This window comes from Tarenaya hassleriana, unplaced genomic scaffold (assembly GCF_000463585.1).
Source record: "Tarenaya hassleriana unplaced genomic scaffold, ASM46358v1 Cleome41, whole genome shotgun sequence".
Lineage (NCBI taxonomy): Eukaryota > Viridiplantae > Streptophyta > Magnoliopsida > Brassicales > Cleomaceae > Tarenaya > Tarenaya hassleriana.
The window spans coordinates 1,060,559-1,075,403 of NW_010966933.1; the positions used below are offsets into that span (position 1 = coordinate 1,060,559).

Genomic DNA, 14,845 nt, shown 5'->3' on the forward strand with positions numbered 1-14,845 from the left:
GCAAAGAATTCACGTCGTGACGTGGCATGAATGGAAGCTCCACTGTCAATCACCCAACTGGTCTCATGGCATGCGAGATTGATCATTTCACCATCGACCATGACCAGGAACTCTTGCCTTGCAATTGCAACCCGTTCCTCGTTGTCCTCATGTTTATTCTCTTTCTTATTGTCCTTCTTCAGTTTCCAGCAGTCCTTCTTGATATGCCCTTTCTTGTGGCAATAGTGACATTCAACATTCGCAAATTTGTTAGATTTGCTCTTGCTCCGATTCTTTTCCTTCGGATTTCGATTCAGACTCCTCCCCCTCGATTCAGATACCAGGATATCAGAACTCGAGGAAGCTCCTTGAGATTGTCTCCGCGTCTCTTCATTCAGAATACTGTTCTTCGCGTATTCCATCAAGATGATACCGTCTGGAGCTGAATTTGACAACGACATCCTGAATGTCTCCCATGAATCCGGAAGTGTGCTGAGAAGCCACAAACTCTGAACCTCATCTTCGAAGGTGATCCCCATATCGGGCAATTGGTTAACAGACCTTTAAACACATTCAAGTGATCTGTCACCGGACTTCCATCGACGTACTTCAGATCAACCAACTTCTTGATGAAGTACAACTTGCGATTCCTAGTGTTTCGAGCGTACAATTGCTCCAACTTGCTCCACAAAGACTGAGCATTGGTCTCACCAGCCATAAGGTTCAAAACGTTATCATCCACCCACTGTCGTATCAAGGCACAAACTTGTCGATGCAACATTAATGTCCATTACTCATCAGTTATGCCTTCCGGTTTTTCCTCGGCGATCAACGGTAGATGACATTCCTTCACGTAGAGCATATCCTCCATCTTGCCTTTTCACACGTAAACCTACGAGGATGACAATATCTAGTGCAACGGTACGAGACAACAATTTTTAACGTGGAAAACCCCCTCGGTGTGAGGAGTAAAAACCACAGGACCGTAGTCCACCCAAAAATCCACTATAACCGGATTACAATGCCCACACAACAACCTCCGTATACAAGAAACACAGCCCGAGGTTACAGAATATACACGTCAATATTCTAACCTCAATATTCCAAGAGAGCACAACTTAACAAGGTGTAACTTAGGTAGCAAGTCAACCCCGTAGATTCTGATTTCGGAAACCAATGCAAAATCACACCGTAAAAACAAAGAAAAGAGGGTCTAGAACGAGCATACCAAATTTTACCTCGATCGGAGAAGAATCCACTGTCTAATTTTCACAGCAATCAGACCTGCCACGGTTTGATACCTCTGGAAAAACAGCTCCGGTAAAACCTCCGTTACTTCAATTCTAACCGTTGAAATCAAAATCCAACCGGTCAGAATCAAGAACAAAGAGTGAAGAAGCTATCCACAAAATTTCAGATCGATCGGATAAGCGATCGATATCCGATCGATCACTTGATCAAAACCGCTCAAAACTGTTTTTCACTCTCCTTCTCCCTTTCTCTCTTTCTCTCTTGTGTTTCTCTTTCTTGTTGCTGTGATTCATTTGCACGCCCAAACCTCTCTATTTATAGAGCTTCTAACACCAATTTCTTCAACAAAAATGGCTGCAAATTTCAACCAATGAGGCTTCAAATATTATGGCTTAAAAAATGGTGGCTTGGTAGGTGAAGGAGGTGCCTAACTTTGAAGAATAAATTGCCTCCTCCAAGCCTTGTTCACATGGGAGGAACTCATCAGAAACATATGATCACTCAATGATCTTTCGTAAATGTCGAAACAAAGTTTCGAGTGAATAGAACAGAGAAAATGGAAAGGCAAGAAAATCCCATGAGTGTCCCTCCCTAATTTGCCCATAGTAGAATATGCGACCGGTTATATTTGGTTTGGTTTATTTTGAACTGGTTTAGTTTGGTTATCTCCGATTTGATTCGGTTAGGGCTTGTTATAGTATTTCATTGTTTCCCCCATCACTCAAACTCAAACAAAGAGAGAGAAATAAGAAGATAGAGGACTTGCATTAATCAAACAAAGGGTTAGTATATCACCCTTGTTATTATCTTGTGAATGAATGAAACTAATCGATAACATAATAAATTAAAACAGATTTTCAAAATGCCTAGATATGGTATGTACATATTATGACCTCTATATATTAGTTTTCAATTTCAAGGAGGGCCTTCAAGACGGATATAATCATACATAACCCCTTGAAACATGCTTCTGCTCCTTGACTGAGTCAAATATATTGTATTTTCACCGTCCCTTAGTATGCTTCCTGAAATCTCGACACTGTACAATTTGTACAACCCGTGTATGCCATGTCTAGCGATGGCGTTGTCCTTCCCTGTGAACCCTGTCGTGAAAACAGGCTCCGAGTTTGCTTCGTTGACCCGAACTTGAAGTTCTGAGTCCATGGCCGAGGCCAAAGCTATCCACAAAGTGTAATTCCCGGCCTGGTTCACTGTTCCTAGCTCGAATACTATCTTCCACGTTGTTGCTTGGTACGTATTGTTTCCCACGTTCCTGTAACAATGCATTTTTTGTTATAGTATATAGTATTCTTCACATTTTTTTAGATATTGCATAAACCGTAACGTTTTGGATTTCATGGAAAATAATTACCTTGTAACATGGGCAAAGAACCAATCCTTTCTGTAATCACTAGCTCCAATTGTGTACACAAGATCATCTCGAGGGTATAAATCTGCATACCGATCCCATAACCCGTATTGCCTAAATCTACAAAAAATAAAAACAAAAATTGCCCAATACCCGTTTAAATATGTTTAACAAAAAGTAATTTAAAAAATTGAAAAAAAAAAGGGGAATGATTAATTACTTGTCTTGAACCATGTCAACATAGAGCTTGTTCATGAGGGTAGGGTAAGGATCCGGTATAAAGAATTCACCGGCGGTCCGATCCGGTACACCGATTTCCCATAGAGTCGGACCGTTCCTCGGTGGCTCGTACACTAGGGCTCTCAAATTCACCTCTTGACCTGCATCACACGAAACGAATACTTTGATTTTGGAATCAAGCGTCGTGGACCTAATGTCGGGGACGATATGGGCCTGCCTAAATTGTGGGCCTACAGTGGGCCCATTTACTATGGAAAAAACCAGTGGCCCATACCTGGCGTGATGGTGACGTCATACTGATATTTGTAGTCGCCAATGAAGCCAGGAACCCATGCGAATAGACTATAATTCCCTTCTCTGACATTCTCTATCATGAATCTCCCTCTCCTATCAGCCTGCGTCCAAAATTGATATCCCTTCGAAAAGAAGGAAAAAAAAAACATTATCAAAACCATTTTTTTAATTAATTCACATATATATATATATATATATATATGTATATATACACTTACACACACAGTCACGCACCATTTGGACATCTTCTGTTGTAATAAAACTGGTTCATACCTTAGTTTCAGTCTGCCAAGACCCAGCTTCACCACATGGCGCCAAACCCACGAAAGCGAATTGCCCATACGTACTACGTCTAGAAACGTAACTGCAACTCAATTCGCATAATGCGAAAATATTAAAAAAACTTAAAACATTTAAGTTGTTGGTTAAAAATTTTAACATTCGAAGTAACATTATTAGAAACCAAACTCAACCGATGAAAGGGGATGCAAAGTGTCTATTTCGGTCCGAGTTCGAGTCTTAAATTGGGGATGAGAGCGTAATTCCAATCACATGACTTGTTCCCAGTTCCGGAATTAGTTTAGACTTCGTTCCAAGATACCCGATTATCCAAAAAAACATTATGGGAAAAATTTACCTGTCCTTGACAAAGAGATGGCCCCTGACGGAACCTCTTTGGTGAGAAAGAGGGTAATCTTGTGAATTCACAAAACTGTAAGGCCAACTTTGGACCTCCACAAGCATCTGAGATCACATATATATATCAATTCATCTGTTATGATTTCATACGATTATATATACATATATTATATGTGTGTGTGTGATTATGGCGATACCTGTCTTTTGGCATCTCTCCATAGATGAAGTGAAGCATTAGTGTCTTTGGGCGAGACAGAGTTGAGATAAGCAAAGACAGGACCAAATACTTTCTTCCATGGCTCCCCATTTCTGTATTCCGTATCCATCTCCTTCCCCGCATAATGCGTGCTTATGAACATCTGAACCTCCCATTTTAATTTTATCCTTCAATACTTTAATAAATATATGTATAGATAACGTACATGTATATATATATATATATATGTGCGTATGACATGTAAACATAGTCTATGGTTGCATGCATGAAATTGAGAAAAGAGAGCAGTGAAGAAGAGGAAGAGGGGGGACTGACGGAGAGGGTGATGGGGCCCACGTGGGAGGTGAGGTCCTGCTTGATGGGCCCACCGCAGCGGAACTCATCGCTCGGAGTGATCATCCAGAACCCCATCGGTGGGTCCCATGATATCCAGCCATGCACTTTGTTGTCTCTGTCTTCAGTTGAGTACATATATTTATCGTCCACCTGCGTCGCACTCGATCATTCCCCAATCTCTCCCTTTAAGATTTCTTCTACTATGACATATTTTTTCCCATTCATTTATATATATAAGTACATATACGTGTGTATACATATATATACGTACCTCTCCTTTGAAAATCGGCTGTCGAGGGTTTGTCAAGAGAACGGCTTCTTTGAAGGCGAGAGGCTTAGCTCGACCACTGTCGATGTCACGGTCCGCATACGAGGGCATGCTTCGTTGCCGAGTATCCGAGATCGCCATGAATTTGAACCTACAAAGTTTTATATACTTCTAATGAAACAATTCTCTAATAACTTAAATTTAAATTGAAATCAAAGATTATTATATGGGTATACTTTTTTGGGTTGAGCTTGAACACAATCCTGATTTGGTCCATGTCTACGTCGGGCCACCCTTCTAACCTCTCCAACACGCCGTACATGTATACACCGGACACTCCGCTTCGTATTATGTATCTTTTCAAAACATGGAATTATATAAATTAATTAACATGGAGATAAATAAATTCATGATTATTATTATTATTATTATTTATTATTTTTTGTGTGTGGAATAGCATTTGCAGCGTACCTTTTGTCCACATTCAACGGGACTAACGAGCCACGGTACGACACGTTCCATCTTCTTGTGAAAGAAATCTCGACTTGTTCTTCGTCTTGAGTTATGATATTGAACTCGGTACCTTCTAATCTGAAATAAATATATCAAATTGTATGAGCCAAATCTATATATTATTCAAATTTTTTGTGTGTTATGTTATGTTACTACAAAGTTGGTCAAGCATGTACTTTAATTAGACCGATGCATGATCATGTCAATATGACACAATATCAAGGAAACGACGAGGAGATATAAAACTCACTTGTCAATTTTTAGCTCTTTCTCCGGTTCATACCAAGCAACGTCCCAATACCTGCTTTGATAACCATCCCAAAAATATAATATATAATATTCCGACTAATAATGGCAATATATATATATATATAATACGCGGAGATACAGTAAAGAAGATTAGATTCCGATTCAACAAATTGTCATTTATATTGTTAATCACGTGAATAAAAATGCAATCGCATAATAATAACAATAATAACGAGACGTACCCGCGATCGTCATTTTCGACATCCAGCACATTGTATACTCCATTGTATTTTATTCCCGTGATTAGGCCTTGTGGACTCGAAAACGTGACTTGAACAATCCCGTTATCAACGATAACCTTAACACACGTATTGTCCGAACCCAATTTGATTTCTAATCAGGATTTCATAAAATTTAAAAACACATTAAAAAATAAAATATATACAAAAATAAATAAATGAAAAGTGGTTACGTACTTGGTCACTACTCACTCCCCTCAGCTCAACCACAGGAGAAGGCACCTTTTGGCCCGGCTTTGTGGTGTTAAATGTATTTCTATAACCCAAAAAAAATACATTGCGGTAAAAATATATATTTTCTTTTCTTTTTTTGGTAAAAAATATTTATTTTATTTTCGTTAGAGTCATAAAGAAGGAAAGAATAGGAAGGGGACCAAACCAAAAGTACATGCGGAAATCCACTATGGCATCAAAAGACACAAAGAATACAAAATATAATGTTATTATAATCGCGAAGGCAAGTAGGTTGAGGGCCGAAAGGGGAAGCAGTCCAACATTTTCAGGGTTACATTTTAAAATAATAATAAAATAAATAACCAATATTATTGAAATAAAATTCCAAATCCGCTGAACAAACATTCTTTTATTGCCCTTCAAACCCTAAGCCCAAAAAAATGTAAACCTAAGAAGAGTTAAAGGTTACATCTTTAACAAAATAGTGTAAACTAATTCCCTAAAAATCATTATTATGAAATCTTAAAGGAAAATTGACGTTTTTTTATAAAAATAAAAATGGTGACGGAAACAATTAAGAGCAGGAAGAGAAACACACAATAAAAATTTCAGACAAAAGTCAGAGCCTCTGTTTTGTGCTTATGCGATAACTTTCGACATGTGAACCCCTTTTCCCTATTTTTTTAGCAGAAACAAACAATCACATCAACCAAAACCAAAGACGACCCGACCCGACCCGACCCGACACGAAAACCCAGCAGGAAAAGACCAGAGTTAAGAGAGAGAGAGAGAGAGAGAGCGTACTGTTTTGTCTGGGAATGAACACCATGAAGGAGGAGAAGCAGAAGCAGAATGCCGGGAAAAACCCGAGTATGAACCCATGACCCGACCCGACCCGACCGAATTCCCGGAGCTCCGGCCGCCATCTCTCCGCTCCAACCCGCCACTGCAGACCCGACACAGAATCACGCCATAAAAATCGAACCTTTGATACAGAGACGAATACCAAACGGGTTGATGACGATGGCACAGATACATACGAATGCAAAAAAAAACACGTATATATACATGTATATATATAGATGTATTAATGTATAATCACACGCATTGGTCGTAAAAAAATAAAGAAAGTAATTACCGAGGAGAAAGGCGAAAACCCTGAAGAAGATGAAAAGTACCTTTTGTTTTCTTGGGAAAGAGAATTCGGCAATGGAGGAGGGTTGATTCCTCGGAGAAGAAGAAGGTATCTCCCTCTAGAATTCTCACCCCTTTTTTTTTCCTAATCTTCTTGTAATTAATCTCTTAATCTTTCTCTGTAATCTAAAAATGAATTTGGCATTAGATTCTTTCACATGTTTTTTTTTGGGTATAATTGTTGTCTACAAATATAATGCTCACGAGTATATATAGACACATATATATATATATACATACATATATATATGTAATGACCCGAGGAGAAGACTTCGTTAATGTTGCAGTTGTGGCGTCTTCCCTTTTTCCTTTTAGAGCTAAAAAAACAATATTAAAATGTCCAAAATTACGAAATATAACTCGTACAATTTATTCGTAAATGCAAGTAAGCTAGCTGATTAGCAATAATTTTTCATATTTAACATGTCAGCAAAAAAATTAAAATCACCTTGAATTATATTCAATGTATTTTGCAAAAAAAATAAAATGCAAATGATTGCCACAAACCCATTCATTTATTAACCGTATCGAATTCTTCTACATTTCTATGAATTGGCATTTCGGTCGGGATAAAGAAAATTATGAATTCATTGTCTCACAGAATTTGTAAATATATTGGCAACCAATTAAATAATTACGTGCATTGCCGATTTTTTTTTTTTTGGCGTTTACTTAAGAAATTGAATTTGGGTCCGAAGAGGTCAAACTATCGTCGGTCAAATGCATCTTAATAAATATTATTATTAACTGTTGGAAAATTGAATTTGGTAAAAACATAAATATGTTACCTTCTAATTATCGACGCAATTTGAAAAGGACAAGATTTTCCATATTAATAATATTCTAGTCATTTTTGTTGCCTAACTTTGCTAGAAATCGCCATTTTTTTCTTCTAATGCATTCGTCTTTGTGAATGCATTAATTTAGTCGTTTTGGAAAAAAAAACATTCAAATGGCTTTAAATCGCTCGACATTCACATTTTAAATTTAAACTTAGAAAATTTAACAACAAAAATTTTATAATTCAGATTCATGGTCCGGTCGTGGAGAGCCATATATACCTTCAACCCGAAACCTTGAAACCATTGATCGGAAATGGTACTATATAATAGTATATATATGCACAATGGTATTAAGAATTAGGAAATCTTAGCGATCTTCTTAATTTGAAAGTCAATTTATCACACGGTTTGGCCATTTTGGTATAATGTCATGTATATTATTTCCACACGCATATATATATATATATTTTTCTCCCAATTTGATTACAAGTACACTTGCCAAAAAAAAAAAGTTTGTTAATTTTTCATTAGCAAATCCCTTTACGTCTATTGATTAGCCTCTTGCATGTGTTGCTGTGGTCTTATTTACACACTAAATTCAATTAGATTACTTCTAAACTCTAAGCGTACGTTGAATATAGAAGGAATCGGTCAACCCGCTCGGTATACGTATACTTATTTTATTTTAAAGCATTATTTATTTTAAATTTTGACTTCTGATTTAGAATGTTATACACAGGAATATATACATATATATTGTGCATGCGAAACGAAATGCCTTGTTACGTACTCCCGGAATGGACGTATACGATACGTATATACCGAATTTCCACGTCAACAAAAAATTCATAAATCTGATCATAATTAAATTTAATTTTTACGTAATTATATAGAATGAGTTTTCGCAGCCGAATATCAATAATAAAAACAAACCAATGTCGTTGAATATTCATGGAGAGAAATATTATCTAGTCAACATTGTGAAAGTACATATATAAAGGTGTATTAAATGTATATATGTATATATACTTTAAGAGGTTATAAATCACCTAGATTCGATGCCTGGAACCTGACGTTCGTTGTTTCATCAAGTGGGAATATATTTACGAGAGGAAAAGAAATAATAGATGGATAATTTAAAAATAAATTGAATGGTGACGCACCAAACCGATGTTGAAATAGAAACAAAATATGGAGATTTGATATGATTGATAACAATTAAAGGCATAATATCGATTAAGAATAAAATATATATCGTGATAATTATATTTTGCCTTTAATTGTTATCAATCATATCAAATCTCCATATTTTGTTTCTATTTCAACAACCGACCCACTACGTTATGAGAAAACTACGAGGAGGCGGCAGGCATGGGTTCTGAACAAAATTAGGAAGCATAATGTCGTGTGTATATATATATATATATGTATATATACCATACATATAATTAATAATATAATCTAATGTAATGCGTATTGTATACACATGAACATATAAATTATAAAAGTACGTGTGTATGTGTGTGTGTATATACGTTATATATAATAATGACGGCGAAAATGGGCAACAGCTATGTGGTTTCGTTGGCTAAATGAACAGAAATTTCAAAGGAGGTTAGTTAGAATGGTTGAAATTCCGATTTACTTTTGGTTTATATGTCCAATTTCGTTCGTTATCAGTGGTTCAACCAAGGTAGGTTTTTCCCCGTATGGTTAAAGTTGTCGAAATTATTATTTTTAAAAATTATAAATAATATATATATATATATATTCGTGTCTCTTTGAATGACCAGAGGCCTATTTTGTGCAAAACCTTGTTGATTCTAGAAATATAAAGAAAATTATTACCTAATTTATATATCTTTCTCATATACGCAATCTTTTAATATTGTGCGTGTATACCGAAATATATAAATTAGTTATTAAAAAATGTTTTAAATAAAAAAAATGAGATGATGGGTTCAGCGAGATTTGATGAGAATGAAATGATCATGAATCTGGTGAACGAAAAGAAAAAAAAAACATAACATGTTTTGTTTTTTGTTAATTTCGACCGATGTCAGAAACTAAATTCGTCAGCTTACTGACTCCTCTTTTACATAAACATCTAGATTCTGCTTTTTTTTTCTTATTAATTAATCTTAATTAGCGTTAATCAAAATTATGACAAGATTAATCACGTGGCGTGGACATCACCGTTAAGGGTTCTGAAATCCAACTGTAGACCCGAACCTTCTTCACACCCTATTGTTATGTTATGTCTTGTCTTAGACGAAGATACGATTTGTCCACATAGATTATTACAAACGTTGTGTATCATGTTTTCCTTTTTTGGGTCAAAGTTTATGAATTATTCGATTAATCATTTCTCCAATTCACCATTTTGTAAGGTAGGATGATTAATATTTAAATTAAGGTGGAAAATCATAATAATATGATATCTACGAAAATAATAACTTTAAATGTACGAATGGATCTTCTTGAAATTTTGACAGCGTAATTTATATAGTTAGCGCAGAATTGAACACACTGGGCCACACTCGAGGCCCATTATCCAATATAACTAAGATAATGGGCCTTGTGGGCCCTTAATCTTAAAATTTTCATGACGGTCCATATATTTATGTTGTCCTAAGTATATTATTGTTTAGATTATTTTTGGAAACAAAGTAACACAGAGAAATGTAGTCCGACTCATCATTACCTGTAAATCAAATATAATAATTTCGGATGAATCTTGTTCTTTGAACTCGTCCATATTCATCGACATAAATAAAGACAGCAACAAGTGATTTTACATTGGAAGCTGAAATCTTTACAAAATCTTGATTATACGGACCAATTAATATACGACTTGATTATGTAAATGTGTGATGAAGGATTTTAGGTAACTATCAAATCGGGTCTCCACTTTTGTTTTTTATAATCAGAAAATTCATCGGATCCAACTATATCTTATAATCCGGATAAATATTCATCTCTAAATAGAGAATCGAATTTGGATTGAGAAAAAAAAATTGGTCTATCATTTATCAATTGAACCATCAAATCTTGGATTGATTAAAAAAAAAGAGAGCAAAGAATTCTTAATTTGGTTTGATATATCAGAAACGGTTCATCTCCTCATATAAAATTTGGATTTATAAGAAATTAATACGAACTACAAGTGCTACAAAATTTTAAAATCGTTAATTTTACCAAGGCAAATGAAAAATAAAAAAGAGCATATGGCCAACAACCTCGGAACATATACAGTTCCCGTCAGTCTTCAAGTTCCAATAAAAGATCCAACACAGTTTTCAACTTCACCTTTTGCATTTACCACAAATAATTACCTCAAAGAACCCCCAAACTTATATATATAAGAAAGAAAATCTGTAAAAAATGAAATAAAATAAAACATTAAAAAGAGAACATGATTTTGACCCGAAGATCATGTGGGGTTTAAGCAGAACAAATCCTTATCAGTAAAAAGGGAATATATAGGCATATATATATATATATGTGTGTATGTGTATGTGCGCTTATACGGGTGTTTTAATAGTAATACGCACAAAATTGCAGGTGAATAAAAAGCAGGAAAAATTAAGAAATCAATTTTTGTATATGTAAAGAAGAATGACAAGATTGATGGTAGAGTCTGTGAGATCGAGATCTGATTGGTCCGAAGCGGTCATGGCCACGTGGGTTGGTCCACTTCCGCCGCTATGGGCCCCACCCTTCCAAAGCCGGGCCTCAAACTTAAACCGTAGGGTCATTCATTCATAATATCAATGTTTATTGTTTTTTTTATAATACGTGATTTGTCAAGATGGAATTCGAACATTAGTGGAACACTCTCTGTGTCTGTCCATTTGCACATATATATATATATATATGTATATACTTATATAATTGTCTGTATCTTTTTATATATTTATGCTGTGTATGTCCTTTAAGTACAGCTTAAGTATTGAAGCGTAGAAACTAACAAAAGTTTTCATTACGTGATTATTTTTGCCATATTTGGAAACAATCCAACATAAATTAGGGTCAATTACCACCACAACTCCTATCTCCTGTCTGACACGTGGAAATTATTATTGTTTTCGAATTCTGTAACTAAGTTCATATATTTATTTTAGAAAATACAAGTGGACTATTGTACTTTTGCAACTCTTCAATCCATTTTTTTTAGTATAAATGAACCATAAATTATCTCCATTGAATAGAAACAAACATATATACGTTTAAATTGTAAAAAGGAAAAATCATGCGGCACAAAGCTTGGATTGTCAGAGCACAGTGCCATGAGCCATTTACACTATTTACATGACGTCTAAAAGGTTGTGAATATATAAATTAATTCGTATGAAATTGTTAAAAATGGAAGTTTGCCTAACATAAGCTCGGTCTTTTAATGGCATCTCACTCCTACTCCCTAAACCCTTTGTTTATCCGAATCAATGGCAGCTAAATCAATCGCTCCATTAATATATCTCCCACAATATATACACACACACACACATATATATGTTTGTAATCTTGGTTACAAATTTTACTAATATAGATATGCATATATATAGGCCCTTTTATATCGACCAAGAAAATGACTTATATATGTAAAGTGAGGTGAGGTCTATATATATACACACATACCTATGTGTGTCCGGGTGTGTATGTGTAATACATATATACATATATATATATATATACATATGTGTTAGGCTTAGTTTATTCCTCAAAAAGAATTGTTGACTCTTACTTTCCAATTCTCCCTCTCTCTCTCTACAGTCTTCTCCTTGGCCTTCTTCTTCATCGTGCTCCTTTTGGTAATCTCGAGAAACCCTAGAAAGGGAAGGGTGAGCATCGAGCAAGATCCAAAGGATCCGTAAAATTGATGGGAAGAGGGAAGATTGTGATCCAAAGGATCGACGATTCGACAAGCAGACAAGTCACTTTCTCCAAACGAAGGAAGGGTCTCATCAAGAAGGCCAAAGAACTCGCCATTCTCTGCGATGCCGAAGTCGGCCTCATCATCTTCTCCAGCACCGGCAAGCTCTACGATTTCGCCAGCTCCAGGTTTCTTCCATATTCCTCCCTTTTTACTTCTCCTATTTATCGAATCTTTACATTTGTTTGTGTACATATATGTGCGTGTGTATGTATATACATACACTCGGTGTATATATGTATATATGTGATTTTATGTATGGGGTTCCTTAGAAAAGTTAAGGGTTCTCAATGAGATGTTTCATGTTGCGTGATCTGCTGGTTAGTTTGTGTTGGAAAATTTGCACATCTTCGGTCGAGATATAACTTGTTTCATTTCGGTATATATATAATTGTATATATATATACAATAGTGGTGTATGTATAGCCGATCGAGAGACATTTTTCTGTTGATCTTTTCAAGTCCTTTTTGAAAATGGTGAAGAGTTGGAGAGCTTTGAAGAGTGTCTGAAAATATAAATGTGTGTGTATATTTATAAGCGTTCTTGTTAAGGTGCAGCGGTTAATAATGTCTTTGCCCAAAGAAATATATATCTTGCAAGCATAAGGAGCGTGTAAGATATTCTCCAACATGAATGGATAGCGCCTAAGATATAAGTAACGAGGGGAATAAATACTCAAGCCATTGATTGATTTTGTTTGCCCAAAACCAGTGTTCTTAATTAATTAGGAAAGGTGTTAATCTATTGCAAAGTATATGATACATTTATTACTTAAAAATACTCTTCATTCTAGATATATGTTTCTATAAAAAAAATTTATATTAAACAGATTAATCGACACTCTATATTTTGATAACAAACTATTACCACCGAATAACGTATCTATTATCAGTCACAAAAATCGGACAAAGTTAATCTACAAGTGGTTGTGTTTGGTTTTAGGGTTGATCCATGCATCTGTTTACAATGTTCTCACATTGGTTTATGGTTTCATCGTCTTTGCCGAATAATTAATTCAACTAGAAAGCAAATTCACCATTCAAACCCAAGATTAGATGACTCAACTAGTGAAGAAGGGAGCAAAACTCATTCCTAATCTAGGTTCGAGCATTCACTTAGGAGATCTATTCACATGGATTTTCCGATCCTTTTTAAAGTATAGTTTGGTCGAAGGTCCAGTGAACAATGAGTTTCACCTTTAGCATTATATTTTTTTATTTTTTGAACATATTAATAATGATAGTTTTAACTACTAAGCGTCCATTGAAGTCTAGAAGTTTAAGCTATATTGAAGTTTCTTTTGGGGGTAATTTGTTTAGCAATTTTGCTGCTTAATAACAATTATTATTATTATTATTATTATTATATCCCATAATCTATTTAGGGCGGTATGACTTCATTTAGATTTCATATGGATCGAAAGTGGATTTTTCTATTTGTTTTTTTTTGTTATATAATACATGCTTCAGGGATACAACACTATCAATTTATATATATATATATCCTACAAGTTTCTTGTTCATCAATACGTAAAAAATTTTAATTTTACCTTGGAGCAGCATGAAGTCAACCATTGAACGATACAACAAGACCAAGATGGAGCAGCAGCAACAGCTGTTGAACCCTGCATCCGAAGTCAAAGTACACACATACACACACGCGTATATATGTACTGTATTGATGCATTGTACTATAATATGAATCCTTGGATTTGCATTAGTATATATGTATCATAAACCATAAGCATGTGCATGCATGTGTTATACGGACGAATCAAGAACCTGCGTAGATCTGCATCAAGTTATAATTAAGTATGAAAGCGTGGACATGTGTATACATATATGGCCGTACTTCATAAGCTTATCCTTAATTTTCTTTTCAAACTAGAATTTAGTACGAGATTGATTTGACGAGTCTTTTGCTCCATATATAGTTTTGGCAGAGAGAGGCTGCGGTTCTAAGGCAAGAACTCCATGCCTTGCAGGAAAATCATCGGTATTGTCCTCCATCTTACTTTGCATTTCTTCAAACATGAAACTATTATATATATATATATATATATATATATATATATATATACACACTACAAAAAAATCCTAGAACTCAA

The 14,845-nt window shown here is 35.1% G+C and overlaps 2 protein-coding genes across 4 annotated transcripts in view; one reads left to right on the forward strand and one right to left on the reverse strand.

Annotated features, from left to right (window-relative positions):
• Positions 1 to 1,976: 1,976 nt before the first annotated feature.
• On the reverse strand, positions 1,977 to 7,188 carry LOC104824920 (rhamnogalacturonate lyase). 3 transcript variants are annotated; one of them, XM_010557117.1, is made up of 16 exons: positions 7,007 to 7,188; positions 6,633 to 6,774; positions 5,832 to 5,910; positions 5,598 to 5,713; positions 5,357 to 5,407; positions 5,065 to 5,184; positions 4,830 to 4,949; positions 4,597 to 4,744; positions 4,305 to 4,475; positions 3,970 to 4,131; positions 3,771 to 3,877; positions 3,407 to 3,485; positions 3,114 to 3,255; positions 2,820 to 2,979; positions 2,603 to 2,719; positions 1,977 to 2,503 (listed from the first exon to the last, which is right to left on the reverse strand). In XM_010557117.1, the coding sequence occupies exons 2-16, from the start codon at positions 6,752 to 6,754 to the stop codon at positions 2,146 to 2,148; spliced, it is 2,052 nt and encodes a 683-aa protein (XP_010555419.1). In that variant the 5' UTR covers positions 6,755 to 6,774; positions 7,007 to 7,188; the 3' UTR covers positions 1,977 to 2,145. The 3 variants fall into 3 exon arrangements, with proteins under 3 accessions (XP_010555419.1, XP_010555417.1, XP_010555418.1); XM_010557115.1 differs by having other exon boundaries at positions 3,407 to 3,497; XM_010557116.1 differs by having other exon boundaries at positions 3,407 to 3,497; positions 6,633 to 6,813.
• A 5,380-nt stretch (positions 7,189 to 12,568) lies between these two features.
• The window catches only part of LOC104824921 (agamous-like MADS-box protein AGL21), a 4,869-nt gene continuing 2,592 nt past the window's right edge, over positions 12,569 to 14,845 (forward strand). The window contains exons 1-3 of the mRNA XM_010557120.1: positions 12,569 to 12,865; positions 14,298 to 14,379; positions 14,672 to 14,733. Coding sequence (XP_010555422.1) covers positions 12,684 to 12,865; positions 14,298 to 14,379; positions 14,672 to 14,733 — 326 coding nt within the window. The 5' untranslated portion in view covers positions 12,569 to 12,683. The remainder of the gene's footprint in view (positions 12,866 to 14,297; positions 14,380 to 14,671; positions 14,734 to 14,845) is intronic.